The following is a 16,397-nucleotide window of genomic DNA, read 5'->3' as shown; positions in this document are numbered from 1 at the left end:
AGTTCCACACGCTCTCCATGCCGGGACACTCTGAGCGGACCTCCATGTTGCGGGATGCTGCAGTGGTGATGGGGCTGGAGCCGGTGCGCGGACCCCCTCCCTCACCGCCCCCCCTCCCCCTCCCCACCCCTGACGCGGGGCGATGGGGAGCGCTGCAGTATCCACCCCAACCAATCAGTTCACACACGGCAAGTTGCCCGGCAACACCCTTCCTCCAGTGACGTAACCCTTTCCCTGCTGAAACATAGAAACATAGAAACATCGATATTAGGTGCAGGAGTAGGCCATTCGGCCCTTCGAGCCTGCACCGCCATTCAATATGATCATGGCTGATCATCCAACTCAGTATCCCGTACCTGCCTTCTCTCCATACCCCCCTGATCCCTTTAGCCACAAGGGCCCGCATCTAACTCCCTCTTAAATATAGCCAATGAACTGTGTGTGCCTCGACTACCCTCTGCGGCAGAGAGTTCCAGAGATTCACCACTCTCTGTGTGAAAAAAGTTCTTCTCATCTCGGTTTTAAAGGATTTCCCCCTTATCCTTACGCTGTGACCCCTTGTCCTGGACTTCCCCAACATCGGGAGCAATCTTCCTGCATCTAGCCTGTCCAACCCCTTAAGAATTTTGTAAGTTTCTATAAGATCCCCTCTCAATCTCCTAAATTCTAGAGGTATAAACCAAGTCTATCCAGTCTTTCTTCATAAGGCAGTCCTGACACCCCAGGAATCAGTCTGGTAAACCGTCTCTGCACTCCCTCTATGGCAATAATGTCCTTCCTCAGATTTGGAGACCAAAACTGTACGCACTGTACTGAAACACTCTCACACTGACTGATCCTCACAGCTCAGAAATCATAGGAGCCAGAATTAGGCCATTCGGCCCATCACAGGCCATTCATGTCATAGGAGCAGAATTAGGCCATTCGGCCCATCAGAGGCCATGTCATAGGAGCACAATTAGGCCATTCGGCCCATCAGAGCTCATCATAGGAGCAAAATTAGACCAGAATACGGTCCCAGTCTTTGGGCGACTACTCACGACCAGACAGGCGTCCCCCTAATAATGTCATAAACTAATCCTAAGAATATGTCAAAGACTATAGGGCCTAATTGACCATAAGGCTGAGATGGACAGATTCTTGATTCGTAAGGGTGTCAGTCAGGGATTACGGGGAGAAGGCAGGGGAATGACGATGGGAAGGAGAGATAGATAGATCAGCCGTGATTGAATGGCAGAGTGGACTTAAAGGGCCGAATGGCCTAATTCTGCTCCTATAACATGAGCTTATGAACTCTCTCCGCAAAATACTTCCAGAGCTGGGGATTTTGCAGGAAGGATGCTTCCCCTGGCTGAGGGCCACCAGCACAATATAGGCAGTGGGCCACTTTGGAAGAGATATGTTCCCCCCAGAGAGTGGTGGGTTTTTTGGCAGTAGCCTGGCAGTGGAGAGAAGGTCACCGTGTACACACAAGATAGAGATCGATAGATTTAAGGATATTAAAGGAACGGGAGGGAATGAGGAAATGGCCACTGATGTAGCAGATCGAGTATCGAGCAGGCGCAAGCATGAGGGGCCGAATGGCCTTGTGCTTCTAATTCTCAGCCTTTGAGAAGGATAGTTCCAGCTTCTCCTCTCTCTGGGACGAGTCCACCCTCCCCCATCTCCGGGATCTCGGTTTCTTTCTCAAAATGCAGGGCCCAGATTTAGACAGGGTTTAACCCGGAGCAAGCCAGTGATTTATAAGGTTAGGCATGACGTGCCTGCACTGCAGCGATCTATTAATAAAGCCCTAGGTGCCTCGCCCTGGCTGACCCAGGATATCCCTTTCAGGGTCAGTCCCCAGACACCAGCCCGAGTAACCCTTCCACTGCCAGTGGCCACATACCAGCCCAGACCAAATCTGAGGAAGGACATTATTGCCATAGAGGGAGTGCAGAGACGGTTCACCAGACTGATTCCTGGGATGTCAGGACTGTCTTATGAAGAAAGACTGGATAACTTGGTTTATACTCGCTAGAATTTAGGAGATTGAGAGGGGATCTTATAGAAACTTACAAAATTCTTAAGGGGTTGGACAGGCTAGATGCAGGAAGATTGTTCCCGATGTTAGGGAAGTCCAGGACAAGGGGTCACAGCTTAAGGATAAGGTGGAAAATCCTTTAAAACCGAGATGAGAAGAACTTTTTTCACACAGAGAGTGGTGAATCTCTGGAACTCTCTGCCACAGAGGGTAGTTGAGGCCAGTTCATTGGCTATATTTAAGAGGGAGTTAGATGTGGCCCTTGTGGCTAAGGGGATCAGGGGGTATGGAGAGAAGGCAGGTACGGGATACTGAGTTGGATGATCAGCCATGATCATATTGAATGGCGGTGCAGGCTCGAAGGGCCGAATGGCCTACTCCTGCACCTATTTTCTATGTTTCTATGTTTCTAACCCAGTGGACACAGAGTGAACATACAAACACCGTACAGACAGCCCCCGTAGTCAGGATCGATCCAAGGTCATGTCATAAGGAATAGGAGTAGAATTAGGCCATTTGGCCCATCAAACTCCGCCATTCAATCATGGCTGATCTATCTTTCCCTCCTAACCCCATTCTCCTGCCTTCTCCCCGTAACCTCTAACACCTGTAGAAGTCTTACATCTTACATCCTTAAGGAAGTAGCCCCAGAAATAGTGGATGCATTAGTGATAATTTTTCAAAACTCTTTAGATTCTGGAGTAGTTCCTGAGGATTGGCGGGTAGCTAATGTAACCCCACTTTTTAAAAAGGGAGGGAGAGAGAAAACGGGGAATTACAGACCAGTTAGCCTAACATCGGTAGTGGGGAAACTGCTAGAATCAGTTATTAAAGATGGGATAGAAGATTGTTCCCGATGTTGGGGAAGTCGAGAACAAGGGGTCACAGTTTAAGGATAAGGGGGAAATCTTTTAGGACCGAGATGAGGAAAACATTTTTCACACAGAGAGTGGCGAATCTCTGGAATTCTCTGCCACAGAAGGTAGTTGAGGCCAGTTGTCAATTGTCCCTAGTGTGTGTAGGATAGTGTTAGACCACGGGGTGATCGCTGGTCGGCGTGGACTCTATGGCAAGAAAGACATTCTTGCCAGAGAGGGAGTACAGAGAAGGTTCACCAGACTGATTCCTGGGATGGCAGGACTTTCATATGAAGAAAGACTGGATAGACTTGGCTTGTACTCGCTAGAATTTAGAAGATTGAGGGGGGATCTTATAGAAACTTATAAAATTCTTAAGGGGTTGGACAGGCTAGATGCAGGAAGATTGTTCCCGATGTTGGGGAAGTCCAGAACAAGGGGTCACAGTTTAAGGAAAAGGGGGAAATCTTTTAGGACCGAGATGAGAAAAACATTTTTTACACGGAAAGTGGTGAATCTCTGGAACTCTCTGCCACAGAAGGTAGTTGAGGCCACAGTTCATTGGCTATATTTAAGAGGGAGTTAGATGTGGCCCTTGTGGCTAAAGGGATCGGGGTATGGAGAGAAGGCAGGTATGGGATACTGAGTTGGATGATCAGCCATGATCATATTGAATGGCGGTGCAGGCTCGAAGGGCCGAATGGCCTCTACTCCTGCACCTATTGTCTATGTTTCTACGTTTCAGGCCAAATTGCCCATACCAGCCACAATGTCCCACCTACACTAGTCCCACCTATCTGTGTTTGGCCCATATCCCTTTAAAGCCATCCTGTCCATGGACCTGCCTAGCTACACCTTAACCGTTGCGATAGTCCCTGCCCCAACTATCTTCTCTGACAGCTCGTTCCAAGCAACCACCACCTTTTGTGTGAAAAAGCTAGAATCAGTTAGATTCCTATTGGGATCTCAAAGAAAGTGTTCCAAATATGCACCTGCACTAACAAGGGCTGCTGTAGGTAAGAAGGCCATTGCTCCATTTTGGGGACCGAGATGAGGTCACTGGTCCTTGTTGCTGCCACATAGAGTTTTGACATCTGTTGGAAGCCTTCACCTCCCTGCCACACTCAGTGCGGGCACAGACTTACCCGATTGGCCATATTTAAGAGGAGTTAGATGTGGCCCTTGTGGCTAAAGGGATCAGGGGGTATGGAGAGAAGGCAGGTACAGGATACTGAGTTGGATGATCAGCCATGATCATATTGAATGGCGGTGCAGCCTCAAAGGGCGGAATGGCCTACTGGGGCCCGCTGGCTAATGGTGTTGCTATCGTTCCAATCCTGCTCCTCCCGGCAATTGGCAACACCTGCCGCGCCCAACGTGGTCACTGGCGTACCAGCCCAGCCCACTGCCGGCACCCTGCCTAACGTGGCAATACCACCTCCATCGCCAGCCACCACCATCTCCTCTCCCTCTGTCTCTGCAAGAGGAAGGTACAGCGTTGGTCACCAGAGCCATCGGCCACAGCTCCATTTATTATTGTCACAGGAAAGCTCAGGAAGAATAACATCACTGCAGATTGTGCTGCTGTCCTTTTATCGGTCATTTGCTCCATTTTGAGCATACTAACATACTGTCACTGCGTGTGGTACACCAGCTGCACCAGCGGCTCAGAGGAAAGCGCTCCAGAGGGCCCACTGACAACGCCCAGAGGACTGCGGCTGCCCTCTCCTTAATCTGGAGGACTTACACCTTTCCCGCTGCACCAAAAAAATCCCAGAGTATCATAAAGGACATTTCCCACCCCGGACACTCCCTGTTGAACTGGACCTCCGTCAGGCAGACGGTACAGATCTACAAGGACAGGGTTTAATTTAATTTTTTTTAAATCTGACAAATAGACTTGGCAAAACAGGCTTTTTTACCCCACTGCTATAAACAGCAATAAATGTAGCCGCCAAGGAACGCAGGGGCGATCCAAACTAAGGGACTGTGGTAACTGGGAATCGACAGCCGGATGGAGGGTTGGGTGTCATGCGGCTTTGTACCGTGATATTTATTTAGTTGTTTATCTGCCTAATATTTTTAATACCACCTGTATCGTTAGCCACCAATGTTTGATGCTCCACTGACTGGCTGACATTTTAAATTTCGTTTGTACATGGTTCATGTTACAATGACCACAAGCTCCGTTATTATATTCTACATGCAACCGAGGTACAGTGAAAAGATTTATAGCTGCGTCCCATCCAGTCAGTGTAAAGACTGTACATGATTACAATCGAGCCGTCCACAGTGCACAGATACAGGACAAAGGGAATAACGTTTAGTGCAAGGTAAAGTCTGATTAAGTAAGTAAGTAAGTTTGTTTATTGGCCAAGTATTCACATACAAGGAATTTGCCTTGGTGCTCCGCCCACAAGTAACAACATGACATACAGTGACAGTTACGAATGACTCAGAAAACACTAAACATTCATAATAATAAAACATTCATGATAAAACACCATTGATCAAGCATGTGAACCAACAAAATACCAGATCAAAGGGAGGCTACAGGTTTTTGGCTGTTGAGTAGAGCAACTACTTGTGGATTTTATGTCTGGCTGTGGCAGCTTTGACAATCCGGAGTCGCCTTCCAGAGGGAAGTGATTCAAAGAGTTTGTGGCCAGGGTGAGAGGGGTCAGAGATGATCTTGCCCGCTCGCTTCCTGGCCCCTGCAGTGTACAGTTCATCAAACATCAAAACATAGAAAATAGGTGCAGGAGTAGGCCATTCGGCCCTTCGAGCCCGCACCGCCATTCAATATGATCATGGCTGATCATCCAACTCAGTATCCCGTACCTGCCTTCTCTCCATACCCACTGATACCTTTAGCCACAAGGGCCACATCTAACTCCCTCTTAAATATAGCCAATGAACTGGCCTCAACTACCTTCTGTGGCAGAGAATTCCACAAGATTCACCACTCTCTGTGTGAAAAATGTTTTTCACATCTCGATCCTAAAGGATTTCCCCTTTATCCTTAAAGATAGGTCAAAAGATCTCCAATGTAGTCATTGGTAGCTCAGCACTGCTCTCTAGTTGGTGGTGGGGTGGTTCCGTTGCCTGATAACAGTTGGGATGAAACTGTCCCTGAATCTGGAGGTGTGCGTTAGTTTTCACACTTCTGTACCTCTTGCCTGACGGGAGAGGGGAGAAGAGGGAGTGACCGGGGTGAGACTGGTCCTTGATTTTGCTGCTGGCCTTGCCGAGGCAGTGTGAAGTGTAGATGGAGTCGATTGAAGAGAGCGCGATGGTCTGGACTGCGTGCACAACTCTGCAATTTCTTGCGGTCTTGGATGGAGCTGGTCCCAAACCATTGTGTTTAACCATATAACCATATAACAATTACAGCACGGAAACAGGCCATCTCGGCCCTACAAGTCCGTGCCGAACAATTTTTTTTTCCCCTTAGTCCCACCTGCCTGCACTCATACCATAACCCCCTCCATTCCCTTCTCATCCATATGCCTATCCAATTTATTTTTAAATGATACCAATGAACCTGCCTCCACCACTTCCACTGGAAGCTCATTCCACACCGCTACCACTCTCTGAGTAAAGAAGTTCCCCCTCATATTACCCCTAAACTTCTGTCCCTTAATTCTGAAGTCATGTCCTCTTGTTTGAATCTTCCCTATTCTCAAAGGGAAAAGCTTGTCCACATCAACTCTGTCTATCCCTCTCATCATTTTAAAGACCACAATCAGGTCCCCCCTTAACCTTCTGCGCTCCAGAGAATACAGACCTAACTTATTCAACCTATCTCTGTAAAACTTAGTTGTTGAAACCCAGGCAACATTCTAGTAAATCTCCTCTGTACTCTCTCTTTTTTGTTGACATCCTTCCTATAATTGGGCGACCAAAAATTGTACACCCATACTCCAGATTTTGGTCTCACCAATGCCTTGTACAATTTTAACATTACATCCCAGCTTCTATACATCATTTAACATTACATCCCAGCTGCTATACTCAGAATAAGAAGGAACTGCAGATGCTGCAAAATCGAAGGTACACAAAAATGCTGGAGAAACTCAGCGGGTGCAGCAGCATCCATGGAGTGAAGGAAATAGGCAACGTTTCGGCCCGAAACGTTGCCTATTTCCTTCGCTCCATAGATGCTGCTGCACCCGCTGAGTTTCTCCAGCATTTTTGTCTACCTGTTCCCAAACCATGCTGGGATGCATCCCGATAAAATATTTTCTCCCGTCTACAGGAATTCTGAGGCACTGCGGTTCCCTATGGGCAGTCAGCTGTGTGGGGAGTGGGGATTAATGAGGGATGGCAGATTGAGACAGCTGGTAGGGCAGTCTACAGCCTCACAGGCCCAGGTTCGATCCTGACCTCTGGGGCTGGTTGTCTGGAGTTAACACGTTCTCCCTGCGACCACAAGGGTTTTCCGACTTCCTCCCACATCCCAAAGATGTGCAGGTTTGTAGGCAACTTGGCCTTTGTAAATTGCCTGTAGGGAGTGGGATAGCATAGGGCTAGTGTGAACGGGTGATCGATGGTCGGCATGAACTCAATGGGCCGAAGGGCCTGTTTCCACGCTGCACCTTACAATCAATTCCATCAATCAGGACTCAGATCCACGTGACCCTGGTCCCAGCACCTCACATGGCCCCTGTAACAGAGATATAGCACGGAAACAGGCCATTCAGCCCATCCCGACCCTGCCGACTGCTGTCACCCACATGCTATTATACTAAGTGTTTAAGAAGGAACTGCAGATGCTGGAGAATCGAAGGTTACACAAAAAAGCTGGAGAAACTCAGCGGGTGCAGCAGCATCTATGGAGCGAAGGAAATAGGCAACGTTTCGGGCCGAAACGTTGCCTATTTCCTTCGCTCCATAGATGCTGCGGCACCCGCTGAGTTTCTCCAGCTTTTTTGTGTAGCCTGCTATTATACTAATCCTACCCTGATCATATCTCCTGGAACAAAGATTTTTTGTTTCTGAAAACCAACATCTTTGTTCAATAATACAAATAACTGTCATGTTGTCACTTGTGGGCGGAGCACCAAGGCAAATTCCTTGTATGTGAATACTTGGACAATAAACTTATTCATTCAAATATTTGAGATACAAGGAACTTCGGGAGATGCTTTATACCAAAAAGACGGTGCTGGGTTACTGATTGGGTATGAGTAGCCATGATTACATTGAATGGCGGTGCTGGCTCGAAGGGCCGAATGGCCTACTCCTGCACCTATTTTCTACTGTCATAACTCAGCGGGTCAGCCAATATCCCTGGAGAACATGGATAGGAGACATTTGGAGTTCGGGGCCCAACCTGAAACGTCACGTATCCATGTTGAAGAAGGGTCCTGACTCTCAAAGTCACCTATTCATGTTCTCTGTAGATGCTGCCTGACCCGCTGAGTTACTCCAGCACCGTCTTTAAATTGTAAGTTGTACATTGTTCCCAGTGTGTAGGGATGAAAAAGGTGTCCATTTTTGTATCCAGTTCTTTGCTTCTCCTCATAAGGTCAGAGGCCACACACACAGTTTAAGAATAAGGGGTAAGCCATTTAGAACGGAGACGAGGAAACACTTTTTCTCACAGAGAGTGGTGAGTCTGTGGAATTCTCTGCCTCAGAGGGCGGTGGAGGCCGGTTCTCTGGATACTTTCAAGGGAGAGCTGGATAAGATTCAGATTCAGATTCAATTTTAATTGTCATTGTCAGTGTACAGTACAGAGACAACGAAATGCATTGAGACTCTTTAAGTTAACACGAGTCTTTTAAGTTAACAAGTTAACACACAAATGCATTAAGGCTCTTAAAGATAGCGGAGTCAGGGGATATGGGGAGATAAGGCAGGAACGGGGTACTGATTGGGGATGATCAGCCATGATCACATTGATTGGTGGTGCTGGCTCGAAGGGCTGAATGGCCTACTCCTGCACCTATTGTCTATTGTCTATTGCCCCGTTGCCGTTGCGAGACCTGTGCATGTTATAACCAGATTTGCAATGGATACCCCCTCCCCCTCCCACACCCCTGGGGGTACATGCAGTAGGACAGGGGGGGGTGGGATCAGGGTCAGGGTCAGCCCCTTCCTCCTACCTGTGGCAGGGGGCAGTGAGGGTTCCGGAGATGGCGGCTTCTCCTCGGTCACTCTCGGTGGCGGCAGCGATGACACAGCTCCGGCGACCTCCGTGACCCCGTTCTCCTCCGGGCTCCGATCTCCCCCCGCCCCGGGCCCCCCACTATCCTCCCTGTCACCCTCGGCCCCCCTCGGCTTCGAGCCGCCTTGCGTCCCAGTCCCGGTTTCGGTTTCGGTGTCGGTTTCGCCGGGGACGGGCGCCGGTTGCCCAATCTCCTGGTGGTCCGGGCAGGGCAGCATCGCCAGGTCGACCCCTGCCCTCTCCCCGTCTCCCTCTCCCTCTCCCCCCGGAGGGAGGTGGTGCCGCCCCTCCCGGCCCTCCCTCTCCTCCGCTAGGAAGGTCTCGATCGTCTCAGTCCGCACCAGACCCCGCGTCTGCCTCCTGGACCCCTGGGGAACCTCGGTCACCGATTCGGCAAAGTCCAATGGGAAGCAGCCAGCCTGAACCAGGGGCGCCCCACACGACAGGGCCGACTCCAGGGACATCTGCCGGGGGGTGCCCCAATATTGGGAGGGGTCTGATGGTACATCGTCGTCCGACAGGTCCAGTCCTGTCTGCGGCTCCAAGAAGTCCTCACTGACACCTGTGTGGGACAGGGGGGCAAGGAAGAGCCTGCGTCAACACATCAAGGCCTTCTCTCCAGCAACACAGCAACCCCCCACCAAATAATAATAATAATAATATATTTTATTGTCATTGCACATAGCAGCAACAAGATTTGATATGCAGCTTCCATCCGATAACCATAACTTACACAATTAATAACATTTAGATTTAGATACCCCAAGAAACATAGAAACATATAAAATAGGTGCAGGAGTAGGCCATTCTATAGTGTACTGTTCTGTGTCTTTTTTTCTTTTTCTCTTTTTTGTTTTGTATGGATTTATTGACATTTGATCTGTTCAATTAATTTAATCAATCTCTGTAAAGCACTTTGGTTCAAATACTGGTTTTGTTGAAAAGTGCTATATAAATAAACATTATTATTATTATTATTATTCGGCCCTTCGAGCCTGCACCGCCATTCAATATGATCATGGCTGATCATCCAACTCAGTATCCCATACCTGCCTTCTCTCCATACCCCCTGATCCCTTTAGCCACAAGGGCCACATCTAACTCCCTCTTAAATATAGCCAATGAACTGTGGCCTCAACTACCTTCTGTGGCAGAGAGTTCCAGAGATTCACCACTCTCTGTGTGAGAAATGTTTTTCTCATCTCGGTCCTAAAGGATTTCCCCCTTATCCTTAAACTGTGTGGCCCCTTGTTCTGGACTTCCCCAACATCGGGAACAATCTTCCTGCATCTAGCCTGTCCAACCCCTTAAGAATTTTGTAAGTTTCTATAAGATCTCCCCTCAATCGTCTAAATTCTAGCGAGTACAAGCCGAGTCTATCCAGTCTTTCTTCGTATGAAAGTCCTGACATCCCAGGAATCAGTCTCACCCAGGAATTATATTTTTTAATATAAACATGATTTATATTTTTTAAAAAGAACAGAAAAACAGTAAAACAGTCTAAAGTGCAAATATGTCTGTGCTGGGTCGATGTGCTTGAGTACCGTTCATGGTTGGCACTCAGCAGGTCCGGTTCAGAGCAGCGATAGCTCTGGGGAGAGACATCTTCCCACATCCACGATGGTTTATGTAACTTGCACCAAGGTACAGCAAAAAGCTTTCTGTGCAAGCTATTCAATCACATCAGATAATACTAGACAGAAAAACAACTCAAGTCAAACCCGTACAATAGGTCCAAAGTTCTTAAGGGGTTGGACAGGCTAGATGCAGGAAGATTGTTCCCGATGTTGGGGAAGTCATGAACTAGGGGTCACAGTTTAAGGATAAAGGGGAAATCTTTTAGGACCGAGATGAGAAAATCATTTTTTACACACAGAGAGTGGTGAATCTGTGGAATTCTCTGCCACAGAAGGTAGTTGAGGCCACAGTTCATTGGTTATATAGACTCGATGGGCCGAATGGCCAAATTCTGCTCCCATGACGTATAAGTTCATGCTCATAAGTGATAGGAGCAGAATTAGGCCATTCAGCCCGCCATTCAATCATGGCTGATCTATCTCTCCCTCCTAACCCCATTCTCCTGCCTTCTTTTCTGCCTATTTTTCACACAGAGAGTGGTGAATCTGTGGAACTCTCTGCCACAGAAGGTAGTTGAGGCCACAGTTCATTGGATATATTTAAGAGGGAGTTAGATGTGGCCCTTGTGGCTAAAGGGATTAGGGGGTATGGCGAGAAGGCAGGTACAGGATACTGAGTTGGATGATCAGCCATGATCGTATTGAATGGCGGTGCAGGCTCGAAGGGCCGAATGGCCTACTCCTGCACCTATTGTCTATGTTTCTATGTTTCTATCTCTCCTGGTCCCAGCACACTGATGGAATCATAAAGAAAGCACATCAGCGCCTCTACTTCCTGAGAAGATTACGGAGAGTCGGTTTGTCAAAGAGGATTCTCTCGTACTTCTGTGTTTAAGATGGAACTGCAGATGCTGGAGAATCGAAGGTAGACAAAAGTGCTGGAGAAACTCAGCGGGTGCAGCAGCATCTATGGAGCGAAGGAAATAGGCAACACTGCGCCCGCTGAGTTTCTCCAGCATCTTTGTCTGTCTCTCTCTAACTTCTACAGGTGCACAGTAGAGAGCATGCTGACCAGTTGCATCATGGCTTGGTTCGGCAACTTGAGCTCCCAGGAGCGGAAAAGACTACAAAAAGTTGTAAACACTGCCCAGTCCATCATCGGCTCTGACCTCCCCACCATCGCGGGGATCTATCGCAGTCGCTGCCTCAAAAAGGCAGCCAACATCATCAAAGACCCACACCATCCTAGCCATGCACTCATCTCTCTGCTACCATCGGGCAGAAGGTACAGGAGCCTGAAATCTGTTATATCCAGGTTCAGGAATAGCTACTTCCCCACAGCCATCAGGCTATTAAACTTGTCAACAAACAGACTCTGAACTGTAACAGCCTATTGCACTTTATCTGCTTATTTATGTGTATATTGTTCTGAACTGTTCTGTATTTATGTTTACTATACTCTGTTGTGCTGCAGTAAGCAAGAATGTCATTGTCCTATCTGGGATACATGACAATAAACTCTCTTGACTTGACTTGACTTGATATAGCCTTGTAGCCCATCAGTTCCAGAGACAAAGGCCAATGTCCGCAATGGGGTCGAGGTGAATCGGACAGTACCCTAGCTTATGGAAGGGCCGTTCAGAAGCCTTACTACAGAGGGGAAGAAGCTGTTCCTGAGTCTGGTGGTGCGCGCTTTCAAGCTTCCGTTCCTTCTGCCGGACGGGAGCGGGGAGAAGAAGGAATGACGGGGTGGGACAAGTCTTTGATTATGTGTAGGAAGGAACTGCAGAGGCTGGATTAAACCAAAGATAGACACAAGTAACTCAGCGGGACAGGCAGCATCAATGGAGAGAAGGAATGGGTGACATTTCGGGTCAAGACCCTTCTTCAGGCTTTGGTTGTGTTGGCAGCTTTTCCGAGGCAGTGTGAAGTGTAGATGGAGTCAGTGGTGGGGAGACTGGGTCTGTGTGATGGACTGGGCTACATCTGCAATTTCATACGCTGTTCCCAAACCAAACTACGATACCACCAGACGGTATCATCTTTCGACGGTGAATCTGTAGGAGTGCGTAAGAGACGCGCGGAATTTCCTCCGTCGCATAGAACGAGGAGCATCCTCCACTCAGGGTTAATGAGCTAGGCTTACCTTCAGTGGAGGAAGGGGTGGAATCGGGAGTGGTGGAGACAGTCGAGGCAGATTCCTCTGTAGGGGGAGAGAGAGTGATGCAAATCACAGCACGGCAGAAAATGTCCCCTCCCCAGACTGCCACACCCTGCACACCCACCTCCCCTGCCCTAGTTCACCACACCTCCCCCGCCACTGCCCCTCAGGGTGAAACATCCTTCCCTACCCACACCTACTCCAGCCGAGCTGTGGTCACTCAAGACTTCCCCCCAGAGTGTGTCTAAACCCCCATCAGTACAATGCTCACTAGTACAGCAGCAAACAGCCCCAGGGTACAACAGGCACAGTTTTGGGTCGAGACCCTCCCTCAGTCTAAAGAGTTGCCGACTCAGTGGTAGAGATGCTGACTTACATACCCAGGTTCGATCCTGAGTTAGATGTGGCCCTTGTGGCTAAGGGGATCAGGGGGTATGGAGAGAAGGCAGGTACGGGATACTGAGTTGGATGATCAGCCATGATCATATTGAATGGCGGTGCAGGCTCGAAGGGCCGAATGGCCTACTCCTGCACCTAATTTCTATGTTTCTATGATCCTGACTAAGGGTGCTGTCTGTACGGAGTTTGTACATTCTCCCCGTGAGGTGGGTTCTCTCCTGGTGCTCAGGTTACCACCCACACTCCAAAGACGTACAGGTTTGTAGGTTAATACTACAATAACAATTGTAAATTGTCCCTAGTGTGTAGTATAACGGGATTCGATGGGCCGAAGGGCCTGTTTCCGCACTGCATCTCTGAACTAAATGAAAGATATCAATGGGATGACCAGCCTGAAGAAGGGACTCGACCCGAAATGTCGCCCATTCCTTCTCTCCAGAGATGCTGCCTGTCCCGCTGAGTTACTCCAGCATTTTTGTGTCCATCTTCGGTTTAAAGCAGCATTAGAAAAATCCTTCCTACACAGTGGACGTGGTAGAGAAAAAAAGCTGGAGTAACTCAGCGGGACAGGCAGCATCTCTGGAGAGAGGGAATGGGTGACGTTTCGGGTCGAGACCCTTCCCACACAGTCAGTGCTGGTGTTTGAGTAATAATCTGTGCACGCGCCTGAGTGTACACGAGTTACAATCTGTGTACACGTTGGGCGTGACAGTAACAGTTGTGTTTTTGCGGTTCACATTACTGTCAGTGTGCATTTGGAACTTAATTATCATGGTAAGTGTGTGTGTGTCTTAGTGTAGTATGTGGTGGTCCTGTTGTGTGTGTGTGCGTGTGGGTGTGTGTGCATGTGGGTGTGTGTGGGTTTGTGTGTGTGCGCGTGTGTGGGTGTGTGTGGGTGTGTGTGTACGTATGTGTGTGTGTGTGCTATTGTGCAGGTAGTTCCTTTGACGTGTTTATACGTATGTGTTTGGCATGTGTGGTGTTTGCATGTATTTCTCATTGTTGTATGTAATGGTATGTGTATGTGTGTGCGCATGTGTGTTTATGTGTCTGTGCATGTGTGTGTGCGCGTGCGTGTACGTGCATGCATGTGTGCATATGTAAACGTGCATATGTATGTGTGTATGTGTGCATATGCATGTGCGTGTACTTGCCTACATGCACGTGTGTGTGTGCGTATGCATGTGTGTACGTGCGTATGTGTGCACGCATGTGTGTATGCATACATGAATGTGTGTGCACATGTGTGAATACGCGTACGTTCATGTGTGTGCATGCATGTGTGCATACGTGTATGTGCGCGTGTGTGTGTGTGTGTGGTCCTGTGCTGTGTCTACACCTTACATCTAATACAGGACACTCAAAGTACACCAAGACAATGCTTTTGTGGAGTCTGATGGACCTCCACCAGAACCCTTTACCTCCCCTCCCCCCTCTCTCCCACGCCTCTCTCCCCTACGCACCCTTCTCTCTCCTCCCCACTTCTCACCAACCCTCCCTCAACACATATTACACATACACACACACAGCCCTTGCTCAGGGTGAGAGCTCCAAGCCCAGCAGCTGGTCCTGATGCAGGGCAGGGCAGGACGACTGTACTAGCTGCATCCTCCAGCATCACTGGCTGATGGGAGCACTGGTCGAGGATACTGGGGAGTGAGGAACATGCGTGACTGCGTATGAACACACGTGTCAATTGCACTGTGCGTGCGAACGCGCGTGTGTGTGTATGCGTGTGGGAGTACAAAATGTGTGCGTCAGTGGAGCCCACCCCACCCCCCCCTCACATCCCACCCCCCATCTCACTCACATCACATCACACCCCCCCCTCACTCCCATCACACCCCCCCCCCCCCCCCCATCCTTCCCCCCTATCCCTCCCCAGTCTTGTGTGTAGGTATACAAGGAAATCTATAGCGCACACAGGGAATACAAAATATTTGTGTTTGGGAGTACCTGTACAAGGGGTCTCTGAATGTGTCAGGGTGTGCAGAGACCACGGGTGTGTGTCCAATTGTGTAAGGGTGGATATAAGTTTGTGTTAGGTGTGCAAGGGGCTCTCTGTGTGGTGTGTGGGTGTGTAAGGGGGGTCTATGAGTGGTGTGTCAGTGTGCAAGGTGGTCAGGGTCTGTGAGCGGTGTGTCAGTGTGCAAGGGGGGGGGGGTCTATGAGTGGTGTGTCCGAGTGTGTGAGGTGTTTGAAGGTGGACTGTGCTCGGGTGAAGTGAGACGCACAGAGTCTCTTGCCCAGCGCAGGGGAACAGAGGACCAGAGGACAGGTTTCAGGTGAAGGACAAAAGATTGAATAGGAATTTGAGGGGTAACTTTTTCACACAAAGGGCAGCGGGTGTATGGAACGAGCTGCCAGAGGAGGTAGTTGAGGCTGGGATTATCCCATCGTTTATGAAACAGGTACATGGATAGGACAGGTTTGGAGGGATATGGACCAAACGCGGGCAGGTGGGACTGGTGTAGCTGGGACATGTTGGCCGGTGTGGGCCTGTTTCCACGCTGTATCACTCTGTGTGTGGGCACCAGTGTGTGTGGCGGCGAGGATGTAACATGCAGACAGACACACACACACACACAGGTGAACAAAGCGCGGCGGTGGAAGGGGGAGAGGGGGAGAGGCGGCAGCAGCAGCACCGACCCTCACGGCCCCGGGCTCTCCCCTCCCTCCCCTCCCCGGCCCTCGCCCCTCTGTCCCGGGCTCCCTCCCTCCCTCCCTCCCCCCGCATGCAGCCGCGGCGCCAGCGCAAAGGGCGGAGAGATGGCGACGTACTGCAGTGTCCGAAGCCCAGCACCTGCCCCATGTCCTGCCGCAGCCCAGCCACCTTGCCGAGCCCGCTCACCATGCCCCGCCGCCCGGCAACGCATCGCAGGCCGCCCGGTCCTCTCTCCCTCTCCCTCCCTCCCTCCTCCTCTCTCCTTCTCTCCTTCTCTCACTCCCTCCTCCTCTCCTCCTCCTCCTCTCCCCCCTTCTTTCCCTCCTCTCCTCTCTCTCCTCCTCCTTCCCTCTCCTTCTTTCTCCCTCCTCTCTCCTTCTCTCCCTCCCTCCTCCTCTCCCTCCTTCCTTCCCTCCCTCCTTTCTCCCTCCCTCCTCTCTCCTCTCTCCTTCTTCCCCCCCTACCTCCTCTCTCCTTCTCTCTCCCCCTCCTTCTCTCTCCCTCCTTCTCTCTCTCCTTCTCTCTCTCCCTCCCTCACTATCT

General features: G+C 49.7%; 1 protein-coding gene across 1 annotated transcript; it reads right to left on the bottom strand.

Moving 5' to 3' along the window:
- Positions 1–1,792: 1,792 nt before the first annotated feature.
- On the bottom strand, positions 1,793–16,115 carry LOC129714062 (mucin-19-like). Its single transcript, XM_055663520.1, has 5 exons — positions 15,971–16,115; positions 12,776–12,832; positions 8,991–9,614; positions 4,179–4,357; positions 1,793–1,903 (listed from the first exon to the last, which is right to left on the bottom strand). Exons 1-5 carry the CDS (start codon positions 16,041–16,043, stop codon positions 1,793–1,795), a joined length of 1,044 nt encoding a protein of 347 aa, XP_055519495.1. The 5' UTR covers positions 16,044–16,115.
- Between the last annotated feature and the right edge of the window lie 282 nt (positions 16,116–16,397).

The sequence above is a fragment of the Leucoraja erinacea genome, chromosome 38 (assembly GCF_028641065.1).
Source record: "Leucoraja erinacea ecotype New England chromosome 38, Leri_hhj_1, whole genome shotgun sequence".
Taxonomy (NCBI): Eukaryota; Metazoa; Chordata; class Chondrichthyes; order Rajiformes; family Rajidae; genus Leucoraja; species Leucoraja erinaceus.
This window is presented reverse-complemented; position numbering and strand designations above follow the sequence as displayed.

Coding starts and splice junctions, on each gene's coding strand:
- LOC129714062 (XM_055663520.1), bottom strand. CDS start 16,043: ATGGTGAGCGGGCTCGGCAAGGTGGCTGGGCTGCGGCAGGACATGGGG. Junction 12,833..15,970: donor GCTGGGCTTCGGACACTGCA/GTACGTCGCCAT, acceptor CTCCCCCTACAG/AGGAATCTGCCTCGACTGTC. Junction 4,358..8,990: donor CTCACTGCCCCCTGCCACAG/GTAGGAGGAAGG, acceptor TTCCTCTTGCAG/AGACAGAGGGAGAGGAGATG.